This window comes from Clinocottus analis, unplaced genomic scaffold (assembly GCF_023055335.1).
Source record: "Clinocottus analis isolate CAN_PGR_092001 unplaced genomic scaffold, fCliAna1.0.p SCAF_20, whole genome shotgun sequence".
Lineage (NCBI taxonomy): Eukaryota > Metazoa > Chordata > Actinopteri > Perciformes > Cottidae > Clinocottus > Clinocottus analis.
In genome coordinates, this window is record NW_027175932.1 from 3,566,313 (window position 1) to 3,581,126 (window position 14,814).

Sequence of the window (14,814 nt, forward strand, 5' to 3'; positions counted from 1 at the left end):
ATTAAGGCAACACTCTCGATTATGCTAACCTCTAATGGCCATTTGACTTCATTTTTACTTTTTGCGTTAGATAAAATGATTTAATAAAGAACATTCATATTAAACGATAGTGAAAATACCTGCTAGCTAAAGTCCTAACTCAAGCTTACAACTACACAGTGCACTTAGAAAGCATAAAAGGTTACACATGCTGTCGTATGTCCGTTCATAAAAGCTATAAAAGCTTTTAATAAAAAAAAAAGGAGCAAAGCAGCTGGCCTAAAAAAACCTGATGCATGAAGGACACAGATGCGAGGATTGGAAGGAGCCGCTTTGTGGGACAAGAAAAACAGACTCTAAAAACAGGTACCATTTGTGCACGCCGCCTGCCATTCATCTATAATTCATTGTAATGAAAAGGTACAGAGTTCCTCTCTATTCTCAGTCGCCTTTTGCTCCAGACACCATTCACTTATCGAGCCAAGATAATAATGGAGAAGGTCAGAGCGCTTTTTTATTTTTTCCCCCTTCGCAATTTCAAACAGAAAAGAATAATACTTTGCTTTCAACGATCCATTGATACGTTCAGTTAATGGTCATCCAATGAGTCAACGGCACAAAAATACACTCAAACGGAAGTCGGGATCACTTGTACACGTGCACGCCACGGTGTGCGCCCCACCGTGTGCACGCCACCGTGTGCGCGCCACCCGGCCACACATGTAAAGTACATACCGACAAAAGTTTGCAGACTTCCCATTCTCAGTCCTTGAAATACTTCCACTTGCCACAACAACAGATGGCTGATGTTGACAAGAAGTGAGTGTGTGTGTGTGTGTGACTGTGTGTGTTTGTTGTGCTTAAGTGTGCACACGTTATCATCACCTTTCCCTGGAGGTGAGCCTTACAGTCAGACTGTGTAACGGAGGCGACAACGACAACGGGCTCTCTCCACCGAACCTCTGTCAAGCATGATTGGACAGCATGTGGTAAGTGGTGCTGAGGCCCCAGAGACATGCCAACACACACACACACACACACACACACACACACACACACACACACACACACACACACACACACACACACACACACAGCAGATCCTGTGTGTGTGAGGGAGTGAGTCCATCGCACTGTCGGTGTTCTCCTCGCTCGTGCAACTTAACACTCTCAATGGGACCGTGACAAGAAGACGGATGAGTCCGACTGCGCCGAGGCTCATTACCGGACGCCCGCGCAACAATGTGCGTCCGACTGCACAGCAACTTCTCGGGGATTGGCCCCCTCCCATCTTTCAAACCCCCTCCCCCTCCGACAGACCGATGACCATTCCAGACTCATCATCGCTCACATCAGTCATGCCATTACAGGGACACGCGCCATTGACTTGATGGTATCATAACATACTGGTTCTCCCTCGAGCTGAGCCGGACAGCGAGCGCGGCGGCGGCGGCGGCGTCTTCGTCGTCTTGTGGATTGTTTCTTCACCGTGTGGGATGTTTTATGCCGAGGATTCCTGTTTGCACGACAATGTTTTTTTTTCTTCGGATGAAATGAGGTTGACCTCAGTTCCCGCTGACACCAGCCGATGGTGTTTAAATGACTTCATCCCACATATTTGCTGTAACGCGGGGGCTTCCTTACGGCTTGCAGCTCACGAGACTGCAACTCAACAACCGCATGAGCAGCATTAGTAAAAGATGTCCCAAGAGGCCCGGCGACATGAGTGAGCTAATTACAACCTCACGGCACAGGGATAGACGCAAGGACAAGCATGTCAAGATGTCTATGTAGGAATACATATTTAATTGAAAAACAGGGCCACGAGACAGGACAATAATCAAGTTGTGAGTTAATGTTCTTTATTTTGCTGGATACAAAGATCAGAGTAACATCTCCAAATAAAACGAGGGACCAACCCGCGGGTCAGACAGCCAGCGAGTAACTAAGTCAAACTGTAGGAAAAGTATATTTTTGTATATATAGTTCCTCTATTATATATTGTGACGTCTGATCTGACACTTGAGGACAACATTTAGTTGTAATGTTAGGCGAGGCATCCTAGTGGCTTTGTGCATGACTTAATATAAATACGAGTAACAAGAAGACCCACGGAAAAATGAAATGCATGTACCAACAATTCATAATTAGCAGTTTTCAGTAGGTCTGACACAAGCTCAGATCAACCCATGTTCGCAATCTGAATAGGAACATGTGCGATATCCAATCCAGCCGCACAACACAGACCCGACATCGGCCAGTTCTGGTATAAAATGGTGAACATGTACAGTATTTATACGACTGTAAAATGACAGGATACTTTGGGGGGAATAGCTGAGACCTTACAGTCGCTCAGAAAACACCAGAAAAAAATTGCAGAGTGGAGGTTATAGCCTCACAACTCAATCAACTCTGCCAATCTCAAAGCAATGAGCCTCACACCGGTGAAGACGAGCAGACCAACAACCGGCAGGGCCCACGCTCCAGCCACGCTGTTATGCAACCTTCTAAAACTAAAAAAGGTGCTGCCATGTCTGCCTTGCTCACGCTCCCTGAGCTCAGGCTGCTATAATGACTCCCCCCTCCACCCTACACACCCTCAACGGCGGCTAATGCTAAGTGGGTACCCGCCGAGTACACCGAGTGCCTTCGGCTGACCTGGAACTGTCTGCCCCCCCCACCACCTGTATCCAACACCCCTCGACGAGCCTCAATCAGCATACAGTTCGAAGCCACACCGGAGAGCCGCCGCTGTAAGAGCCTCTTGCTGTAGTGGCGCTGAAACGCGCAGTGACGGCCGCATTAATCCTTCACTGGAGCTGAAATAGGAAGCAGTGTGTGTGTGTGTGTGTGTGTGTGAGAGAGAGAGAGAGAGAGAGATGGACGGGAAAGGAGCAGGGAACAATTTGAAAGCTAATTTATCTTGATGCATTGGCAGCATTATTCATGAATTACAGGGAGAGCGACAGATTCAGTGTTGGCTCGTCACGCAGATTATCCGAGGTAAGACGGAGCGGGGAGAGAATGGGACCGGAGCGCGTGTGATATACTTCACTTTTACCCATAGTCGCCGGCGGTTGCGTTGCCATGATGCATTGTCGTGCAATGCTTTGTGTGTACCTGGAGGATTAAAAAAAAAGAGATGTATCCACTAAAGCAGCAGGTAAAGATTGCACCGTCCCTCATCCTTGAGCTCCGATTTAGTCCGGCGTAAACATAATGGCAGCACTCGATGGGGGGTTACGACAGTGGAGGGAGCCCCGACCCCTTAATTGTGATCGAACTGGAGCTCCGAGTTGATCGCTCTGCATTTCGGCTGAAAGCTAATCAGTAACTCTTCAGAGCGCTCGCTCTTCTCCGGCCGCGCTCTCGCTCTGTGAGGAGACAGTTCATTTTAAGAAAGACAACAGCTTCCTGCTGCACATTCTTCCCTATTGAATGAGGACTTTTATTGTTACTCCAATACAGGAAAGACGTCGTATTGGTCACTGCAGCCCCACAAAAATTGCCATCATGAGCACACATCTGGAGTCTAAAACAAGTATATAGGTGCTTTAAGATGGTTAAAAACTCGACCTCGACTGGCATCAAATCTTCAGGGGCCACATCAGCAACAGGAAGTAGTCTCACACCCCTCCTGACATTATCTATAATGCCTTGCTCTAATGAGAAGTCACGGTGTCTCTGGGAATGTAATTGTGCCCTATGTTCTCTTATATACCCATCAGTGTTGTGAGGGGATCCTAATTACGTCCTGCAGGGCGGGCCTGATTGCTGTTGGCAATCTAATCTAATCCTCACCTCACAGACTAATGCTGCACTTAATAGTGTGTGTGTGTGTGTGTGTGTGTGTGTGTGTGTGTGTGTGTGTGTGCGTGTGTGTGTGTGTGTGTGTGAAAAAGGGACAGAGCCTGAGGATTTCTGACGCTGTGAAAAATTAAAACTCATATTAAAGTACGTAGTGATTAAATGCATAAACATGATTCATGATAACTATAACAGAGAGAGTGAATCATGATGACCAGGCTTTTTTTTTCCTCCTTTTTTTTTAATTACAGAGAAGATCGTAATGAAAGTTGGCAATTCAGACCCTGAGAGAGAAGGGACAGCACTTTTACACTCGTGACTTGATGCAGAATTTTAAAAAAAAGTCCTCTGGAGATCGACCGTGCGTTCAAAACTGGTCCATGGCGGTTTTATTGGGACCGAACTGGCCCGTTGTAACCGAATATCTGAGGCAGTTTCAGCTTTCATTGCTTGGCAGTTTGTCCATTTGAAGTGGCTCCTGTTAATAAAAGATACCTTTCACAAGAGGACATACCGGGCGGCTGCTCACTGCGAGCAGAAGGTTTTGTTTACAGCAGAGTTCGACCCAAACCTTCACCCTAAACTCAAGTACACCTTTTGCTGTCGATGTGACAAAATGTGCTCAGAATTTAAAAGACACGCTGCCTTGTCATTACGGCTGGAAGTTATTTTATCCTTTAATTATATTTGAGTGAAGAAATTCATTTTTTTAAAGCACACACGATAGTGGCTGATAAAAATATTCAGTTTACACTCATAACGCTCGAGCGGTTATACCAATAACCTGCATTTATCTAAATCTCGGTGATTTGTTCGCCATCTGTGACGCCGAGCGGGAAAAACAACATTAAGCACAAGCGCAGTGCAGAAAACGATCTGCTGGTGCAAGCGAAAGAAGTGATAATCAAAATAATAAACGCTTTCTGGAGCGTCTGCTATTTCAAAAATTGTATTTTTTAAGAACGTGAGTTAGAGGCACTGGCATTGGCTTTTGGAGAAGAAGCAGAAATGTCCTTTTTAACATGTTTAAGGACACGGATCCATTTGACATTTGCGATGAATTTCGGCACATTTTTATGTCTTTAATGTCTTTTTGTCTTTTACTGGAGCACATCTTCTTTGAACTTGAGAATCAAAGAAATAGAGGCAGGTTCTCTTAAATGTAAATGTTCCTTAAATTGACCGTTTTAACTTGTCTTGTTCTATGTTTTCTGTCTGTAATATGTGTTTTTTTTTTACGCTGCTGCCCGTCTTGGCAGCATTTTCCGCTTGAAAAAGAGATTTTTAATCTCAATGGGACTTTCCTGGTTAAATAAAGGTTTAAATCAAATAAAAATAAATGAATAAGTCCAGCATGTGACAGACTGCACTCATCCCCGTTGGACCAGGAAGCGACGAGGAGCGGATGAAACGCAGCGGACCCGACGGCAACTTCCCGACCACCCGGTCAGATCGCCCGATGAAGTGGACGGAGATGGAAGCAGCGCTAAACCCGGCTGAGACCGGAGGGACCGGAGGGCCTCTCCGCTACCCAGAATGCTCCTGGCTGTCTGATGTCCGGGCGCAGAAAAATACCAAGCCTGAAAAAAGGACTTCGGGCTAACGCAGCAACCAACACCCGGTGACTGTTCCCGGATGAAGCTGCAGCCGGGCGGCCAGAAGTGGGACAAGAGGAGGCGGAAGGATGCGTGGTAGTCAGTCAAAGTTCTGTCCTCCCGATGGAGATTTAGAAAACACACGGCTACTGTTTGGGGTTGTTTTTCATGTGTCATGTTTTTCTCGTGAAGCACAAAAGAGACGAGGCTGCATTTCATTGCGCAACAATCCTGTGTTGCAGGACGACCATAAACGATCCCGTAACCTTGAGCCGTTTTGTGTGCAGCTGCTGGGATTTTAGGAGACGGATCAGTTGGTCCCATCATGCAAAATGTGGAATGAGGCCAACACTGGAACACAATGGAAGACAAACAGCCGCAGCATTTAGAAATAAAAACTCGATATCGAATACCTTTTCAGTCCAGGAAATATTCTCAAAGTTAACCGTGTATGAACAGGGATCAGACCCTCCCGCTACAGGACGGCACCCCGCCAGGCGACATTCATCCAGCTAAGAAGGAGCGTTAAGGGCTTCCACATCCACTGGTCAGCATCGGCAGAACATTACGGAGCGCTTGAAATGAAGTATCGAGGAGCACGTTGTGGCTCCAGAGCACGCAAATCCATAAAAATAAAAGCTTTAAACAAATGACTTTTTATTGCACACACTTTAAAAGAACCAGAAGATTAGCATAAAGCAGCCGAGCGTGTGTGTGTGATGATTGTGTGACTCTGTCCTCAATAAGGAACACACACTTCAACCGACTCGAGGAGTTCATGTACCTCAGCTGAGAAATATTTGTTATTGAACACCCTGCTGGAAGGAAACTGAAAGAGTCTTTTCCCTCCACACTCCATAATATTTACTTGTGAACATGTTTACTAATGTACACATCAACCATTTTAAAAACAACTTGACGGCATCAACAACCGATGGAGCAAACACAAGCAGAGCAACGAGAGGATATCAATCACTTTGGGCAATCGCTGGAGAATATGAATATTTCATGGGAGAGGGAAAAAAAAGTAACACATTAGTTTGATATAGGCTTGGCTGCCTTTTTGAATAAATCCCCGGTGTGTGATGCTGAACGCACACTCCCACATCGACACACACACACATACACACGCGCGCGCGGGCTAAGACTTTGATCCAAAGCCTCTTATGGGGTTTTGCAGATTTTTCCACCCCAAAATCAGAGCCCACAGATCCTCCTCTTAACTCACAATGCAAGACGGCGTCATTAGCTGCGAGGATCAAAGACACGGCGACGGCCATACGGCAGCGTCCGCGGACAGAAGAGCTTCACGTCCAGTGAACACGAGTTGACAGGCGTTGGGTGGAGTTGGTGCAAGTTGGGAAAAGTCACATGACTTATGTGAAAGTCAACATGCATGTATGTTCTGTCCGCTGTGTGTGAGTCCAAAAAATGTGTCCAACAACTGTGCACGGCACCGTGTTGGCTTCATGTGCCTGAAAAGTGAAACCACATCAGTTGCTGAAGCAATCCACTGCGCTTTCCGCTCGAGGAAGAAAAAGATTCCTGAGGGGACTTCTGCTGTATCCATGACCTTATCACACTCTATGGTATTTTATATTTCTTATGACACCACTATAATGTGAATACAGGGACCTGGGGATTTGCTCTAATATGTATCCAATACCCTCTCCGAATTCACTTTAGTTCACTTAATGTAGTGCACATTGGGTGATAAATAATGCATGCTTAAATGTCTGCTTTGTCGCTACGTATGTGATTCAAAAGGTTAAAACACATATATAGCATTCACTCTCCCTCTCGGAAATAACTCAAACTATCTCCAAAGGTTTGCTTCCACATACAGTATCACAGTGTTAAATACATCAGCTGCTACTGAGTATTATTTTTATGGTCAAATATGTTCTTGATCTATCGTTTGGGTCGGAAAACAAGTGCAACTACTTTCCAGAAATCAAGCTGACGTATTCAAACTTCTTGTTCTGACTGATCAACAGTCGTAAAGCCCAAAAATAATCGGTTTACTATCAGAGAAGAAGAAAATCTGCAAATGTATATATATATTGTGGAGCTGAGACTACAGAATTTGTCAAATAAAAAAGACAAACGACTAATAAATACACTTCTGAATGATTGCTGTCAGGTCAAAAAGAGGACCTGAGGTGGATGCTCTTGTGTGTGTGTGTGTGTGTGTGTGTGTGTGTGTGTGTGTGTGTGTGTGTGTGTGTGTGTGTGTGTGTGTGTGTGTGTGTGTGCATGTAAAGCAGACTTGGTCTGGGACCATTTCAAAAGAAGTCTAACATAAAACAAACCAGTATAATCTTCTCAAATATCTAATCTAATAGTCTGTCACTGGTGTTATAGGATGTTATGTTATGCTGTAATCTTGACCTCTGGTGGCTGCGTGACATTTATACATATTACAGAACAGCATGAATATATTATATACGTGTAATATCTGTATTAGTTGTGTGGAAGGCTGAAACAATGTTTTTGTGTACTTGAATTGTGTGTAAGACTGGAGTGTGTGTTTTCTGACTGCCCCAAATGTAACACACCCCCTTACAGAAGCTACACACAGCAACCAGAGCCCACCACCACGACCACAACACCTTTTTTGCAACGCCTGCATACAGAATAGACATTATTTTGGGGTGTTTTAACAACACAAAAAGTACAAATGTTGCCCATGAGGTTCGTTTTCAGCACCGAACATTGGGGAGGGCGATGAAGAGACAAAAGCTCTGCTGTCAAAACACAAAAGCGTGTCAAAAAGCTAACGGTTTTCCAAACAAAAAAAACGTCCGGGGGACGAAAGAAAGAAAGAAAGAAAAACTACGAAATGCGGGAAAGTTTGGTGTGAACGTAAAGAAGCCTCACCTTGTTTGACACACTTGAGACGGACGGGGTCTTTGCTGTGTTTGACCACGGCGTGCACGTCTCTGGTGGTGAGTCCAGCCACTGGGGTGTCATTGACTTCCAGGAGGAGTTCATCCTGGAAGAGTTTACCGCTGTGGCACGCCGCTCTGCCCGGGAGAAGCTCGCCGATAACCGGGAACTGCCCGTGCTCCGCGCCGCCCTTCAACTCCAGCCCGAGCTCCCCCTCCTCATTCCTGCAGAGGACACTCTCGTGGACTTTGTTAGTCCAGTGGTTCTTCCTCTTCTTCAGGCTCTTGGACATGGCTCAAACAAGAGAGAGAGAGAGAGGGGGAGAAAGAAGAGAAGGGTGAGGGAGGGGGAGAAAGAAAGGGAAGAAGAAAATCACATGAGTGCGGCCGTGGAAGAAGTTTTCGCCGCTCTTTGAAGTCCCCGAGTGTCACCGCGACATTGTATCCAGTTTTCAGCAGTGAACGCCAGTTGTATCCATGTCAGCGCTCACGCGCGCTCACAGCAGCTGGATCATCAGTCCGCCTTCGCGTTAACTGGGAGCTGCTCAACTTGGGACACCTTCACGTGACGTCTCAAAGATCGGTATTGACAGTTCCGCATGTTGAAAAACGACCCAGCGAAGAAGGAAGAGTAAAAAAAAAAAAAAAAAAGGGAGGGGGGTTTTTATCATGAGAAACCTTGAGGTGACACTGTGAGACGGACTTGTGAGAGAAAACATGGACGCCACTCAACAACTAGCAATACTTGTAGTTTAATTCAAATGACATGTTAAGTTACCTGAACCGTCCGTGTGTGTCAATGTTATATCATCAAACTAGTTTCAGGTTAAAAAAAGCAACTTTTAAAAAAAAAATGTAACACACTTTGTATAACTGTATGTCTATATAAAGCACACAATAAGCTTTTTTTATCACCTCCAGACATTAAATCCCATTTATGATGTAAAAAGTACATTTTTTAAATTTGTTTTTACAGATCAGCTGATTTAAAATGCATTGTTGTATGCACATAAACATAAATGCTTCACTTAAATAGAAACAAATCAATCGATCAATGCACATTTACATTATCATTCATTAAACAAACAATTAACAATCGTAAGTGCCGAATGTATTCAAATCCATCCACTAGGATGCGTTTCCAACTTCAAAACTTTGAAGTTTCCAAGATTACGAGGGACACCTGAAGGCATCATCCAGCTCCAACCAACCCAACTGACCCGGATGTAAAGGCTGGAGGAGGAGGTAAAAGGCAAGGCTTTTTTTTCTTCTTCTCTTTTTTTCCCCCAAATCCAGCTTTCCATGAGAAAAAAAAGAGAAAGGAAAAGAGAGAGAGAAAGAGGCAGAGCAGTTTCCGCTGGCATGGCGGCAGCAGAGCAGCAATAATACGTTTTTCTTTTTCACACCACAAATATGTCTCTTCCTTTTGACATTTCCTGACAGACGCTTTTCCAGATTGCTTGCCTCAGAAAGTTAAACCAACTCACTCAACTCAAATTGCTATTTTCCAGCCGCGTTGTCATTCCTTCCCTCCTCGAAAGTGGGACTACATCCATTTCGGTCTATTTCTGGTTGGACGAGGCCCCCACAGAAAGGTCACCTGATTCAAAGACTCTGTCGCTGCACAAGTCTTTCAAACATATATCAGTGTTATTCTTTTTTTCCAGCTGAAATCGACACCCCGCGAGGCCTGTCAAGGGCAACAAGCCTCTCTCAGCTCCTTGTCAATAATGATATTTTACATTTCACAAGCGTATTTGTGTTCCCTCTAAACAACCTTTGTGACGGCTGGTGTGACCACCCGTAGTTTTGTCATTTGCCAGAAGTCACGGCTCGAAAAAAGGGAAAGAAATCATCTTTCAATGGACTTTGTGAAGCCTCCCCTAACATCTCTTCTTGTTCAGTCACTAAGCCCGTGTTCAGTAATGATAGTTTGTTGCTTTGCTGCCATAATTGTAAAGATATACGATGATAATAGTCACGGCGTCATCCGCCGAGGCAAGTTAATCCCTTTTGAGCCTTAAAATCGTGTTTTTCTCATAACAAGGGGGAAAATTCCAGTAATGACTCGAGATAAGTGCTCTTCCTTCCCACACGAAGTGTAATCAAGTGTTATTTATTCTGCCGTGTTCAACAGTGTTTCCAGAAAACACTCACAAAAGTTACGCAAACAGCGCTGAAATTATTGTGATTTTTCATATTTGTGTTTTGTTTTAAAGCCGTCTCATGTAGAAAATACAGATACTGGCCTCAATACATATAGTGGTAGTGCAATTTACTTTCCCAGAGCTCTTACCCACATCTCACGGCCTTCATCATGCACACAGATCATGTGATAGCCAGTTTAAATATCTGGATAAAAGCAAGCAAGCAGACATTAAGTGAGAAATATGTTTTAAATATACTGCACGCACACTCATCTCTTTAGAGCAAAGAAGATGTAAAACAGTCAATTACACCGCTTGTTTATTTAATCTTATGTTTAAAGTGCATTTCACGAGTGCAAAGCTTGATTTTTAGCACATAAATAAATATATATATAGTATGTAACATATATGGGAAACAATCTGTTAGAAATGTTGTCTTTGTTGAGCAGAAAGGAATCAAATTTAAAAGAAATAGTTTAAAAAAAATTGGAAATGAGACGATTGTATATATTTGTACGCTCAATATAAAGCTGGAGCCAGCTGGAGATGGTATGGTTAGCTTAGCATAAAAACCTGGAAACATCTAACATAAAAACCCAAAGTGGTTCATGGATTAAACACTTTGTTTCCTTTGGATGGAGATTCATATTTTCCACAAATGATCTAACTCTCTGCAACACGGTGACTCAGCATTTTCCTCAAAATGTCTCACAATTTCTTGATCTTCATTCAGTGCAAAACAAGGAGAGCAATCAGCCCGTCAAACAAGCGGCGTGTGCGGGGAATTTAACGGCAGAATGTAAAATCAACAGAAAAAGCACCGTGTCCTCGGTCGCGTTATCGGTCCAGCGTGTCGCAGATTTATTTAATCGCCTCCAAACGAAGGAAGAAAAAGGAGAAAAACTGATTTGTATTTCATCTTCGAAAAAAACAATTTTGCTGCCCTTGAGTCACGATGACAATAAAGAGACAGACAATGCATCACTGTCTTCTACGCATGCAGGATTTTTGGAGGGGGGGGGGGGTAAACAGAGGCCCTGCATTCCAGAGGTGGGAGCTCTGTGGACTCAAGAGTGAAGATTAAATGAGAGAGAAAGAGAAGTGAAAAGAGGAGGGGAGCTCTCTAACAAGGGCAGGAATTCTGGAGGAGAGGAATGCTCTGCGCGTGGCAGAATAAGTACCGGGGAAGAGGAGGAGGAGGAGGAGGAGGAGGAGGAGGAGGAGAAGAGGGCGTCGAGGGGCGCAATGGGAGTGGAAGGACTGGGAAAACAGAGTGGGATTAAACTGCGCGAGATCCGCGCAATGAGCCCAGCGTGGGCCGACGAGAAGACGACTATTAAACATAATATGCATGTTTGGAGAACAACATTTTCGCTCGTATAATTACAACTTTCTCCTGGAACACACACACATACACACACACACGCAGGGGTTGCTTCAGCTCCTTTTACTGCAGGACATGACACCGCTCAGCCATCACGTCACGTCCACTCGGCCAGAAGGGAGTTCATCGGCTCAGCCAGTGACTCCGCCCCCTCCACCCTCGGGATCGCCACGCCGCTCTGCGACGCGATGTAATGGCTGTGACGGGCCTCGTCGCCGGGTAATTAAAGCCGGTCGGGAATGAAGCGAAATTGCTTTCCGTCGCCACTTTTGTTCGACGCGGACACGGCCGCTCCAGCTCCAGCGGAGAGCCGCTGTCGGGGATTTGTTCGCTCGTCCGGCCCCCAGTTCATCTAAAAAAAAAAAGGCGTCGTCATGATCGGTTTTGTTTTTTCCGCCGCCATCTGCTCGACCTTGCAGCGAAGGTATAGAGGTTCAAGCGCCGTCCGCTCTGCATCTTTCCTTTTGCTTTGACCCTCCCCGAGGATGACGGAGGGATGCCAAGAGATGTGCAGCCGGACCTGGTGCTCTGCCAACGGCATCGCTGGCTTTCGCTGAGCCTGGCAGAGGGAAAGGTTGGGGGGACACTGTTCAGTGTGGAGGCAGAAGAGAGTAGGTGGAAAAGAAGCCGTTTATTCATTTCCTGGCTTTGTTTTTCATGGTCGGGGTTTAGTTCCAATCTTAATGCTACAGCACACGCTGGTGTTTTAGACGCTTTTGCAACCCCATGCGCGAAGCCAGGCCCGTGAAGATGCAGTTTTCCGAGTTTGCTGCGGAAGAACTCGACGAGCCTGACCCGATTTCAACCCGCTGCAACGGCTTCGGGCCTCTGAAACACCGACAGAGAGCCGGGCCTCAGCACCCGACCTCACCGACGCTCTCGCAGCTAAAACGGCGGCAAAATCTAGTAGAAAGCATTTAAAGCAGCAGATTAATGAATCAGCTTTTAGATGATAAATCAAGACGATGTAATTCTTAAAAGACATATTACATTTCTTCTATTTCTAGTTAATTGTAAGTAATTAAATTCCCGTCTTTTCATTGTGTAGTTTGTATAGCTAATGTTAGCTAATGTTAGCAAACTGTATGTTTGTGTTGCTTTATTCGCACCACTGTTGCCTCAACATGAACTATTGTCCCACAATCGTCACAAGTTACAAACTCCCTTTTAAATAGGCTACAAGCAAGTAATAAAATCAGCCAGAACAATGCAATAATTCATCCTTTTGTCATGTAGAAATGTAGCTTTCTCAAACCGCTATCTGTCCGCCACATTCTTGCAAAAGTGTCAATAGCAAAAGTAGCAAAAGTGATAAAAAAAAATAGACTTTTTTTATCACTTTACTGGACTTTCCACTTGGAAAACAATCTCCAGCCTCCTAACCTTTAGAAAATCCGTACAGTCTGATCACCCACCGTGGACTACGACACAAAGAAGAGCGGCATACATCCTATTTCCTGTCTGATGCTAAAGCACTGTGACTTGTTAGCGGCCCCCGCCTCTTAATAAAAACGCAAAAAGCCTCCGGGAGGTTACAATAAGAGCCGGCGGGCCTCCTGTGCAGCTCCACTGTGGGGCCCTCCCGCTGCTTCCCATCCACAGATGACTTAGTCCTGAACACCGGCAGCACATCAAAGCGCTGCGGGGTGAAACTCAGGCCTTCTGGTCTGATTTGATTGCCCCCGGTTGCGTGATTATAATCATGTTTTGCCTTCAAGTTCTGACCGCGACAGCGGATTGTCTTTCCCCTGTAAAATCCATGCCATTGTTACGCTCACGGCGAACGACGTCGCCTCCACCCAGCTCCCAGGACACCACCTCCACAAACACTCAGCATCCCCACCTCCAGCCCTCCTCCCTACTGCCCTATCAGCACAGATAAGAGCCTTCTCCCACGGCAAAGCCCTTTAACTGCCTCCAAGCCTGGAAAGACTCTCGCCCCGCTCGCTCCCTCGCCTCCCTCCCTCGCCTCCCTCACCTCGCTGGGGGACAGTTACATTCACAGTATCGCAGTCATCTGTCTCCACCAGTCGGTCTTCACAGGGCGCATCATCCATCAGAGGGTGGAGGTGTGTGTGTGTGTGTGTGTGTGTGTGTGGAGGGGGAGGGGGGGTCGATGACACTATTGCCTCGCAATCAACAGTGTGACAGCTTGATAGGCTTTCACGAGCCGCCTCTCATATCCCGTCACAAAGCGTATCCAGCAAACCAGCAGGGACAGGTCATCAAAGTGTAGCGGAGAGTTGATCTCAGCCTGTTAGAGATTAGGGTTGAACGTTAACACAGCTCTGCATAAAATGCACCTTTATTTTCCTCATGAAAAGGGTTGTATTTGATGAATAAAAAATGTAGTTAGTGTGGCTGTTGGTTGCTGGATGAATGGGAAGGTTAAAACAACCAGCAAGGTGATTGTTGGATGTTCTTCCAAAGCTGGAACGTGCTGTGCCTCCATCTTTATGGCTCGACGTGTTCTTGGCGCTCCAATAAAAGCCGACACCCTCCTGCATGTTTACTGCACAAAGATATTGCTGTGCAGATGATGGCAATATAAAGTATCCTTTATTAGCATCCTCTGTCTTCATCTTAGAAGCAATTTAGGAGATGCCGGCGTGTCAATCAATCAATCAAATGTCCATTGTTATACAACAAATGTAATTTTCTACCAAATTCAATCTGAGCATGTCGTCATATTTACATGTGGACATATTTATGCTGTCAGACGCGTCACCGATATGAGAACAGGAACACACACGATAGCATCTTCATCATCCTCACACACAGTACATTTCTGCATTAGTAGCAAACACACAGGAAACCCTAATCAGCCATCTTTTATTTAAATTGGCTATAGTGGTATACATAGCCGGGTGAAGTACAAAGCTAAAGACGAGCCAAAGTCTGCGTGTCTCCATCATATAGGGACAATCCTCCATCAGTGTGACATTCTCTCAGTTATTATTCCCACAATATATCTGCGTCTCTGACAAAAAGTTGAAGGTACAAGCCTTCGTACT

General features: G+C 45.3%; 1 protein-coding gene across 8 annotated transcripts in view; it reads right to left on the reverse strand.

The window, feature by feature from the left end:
- Positions 1 to 8,790, reverse strand: part of magi2a (membrane associated guanylate kinase, WW and PDZ domain containing 2a) — a 170,930-nt gene extending 162,140 nt beyond the window's left edge. For all 8 annotated transcript variants that reach the window (XM_068586020.1, XM_068586017.1, XM_068586015.1 and 5 more), the window contains exon 1: positions 8,262 to 8,790. In XM_068586020.1, the coding sequence (XP_068442121.1) occupies positions 8,262 to 8,562 (301 nt within the window). In that variant the 5' untranslated portion in view covers positions 8,563 to 8,790. The remainder of the gene's footprint in view (positions 1 to 8,261) is intronic.
- Positions 8,791 to 14,814: the final 6,024 nt, after the last annotated feature.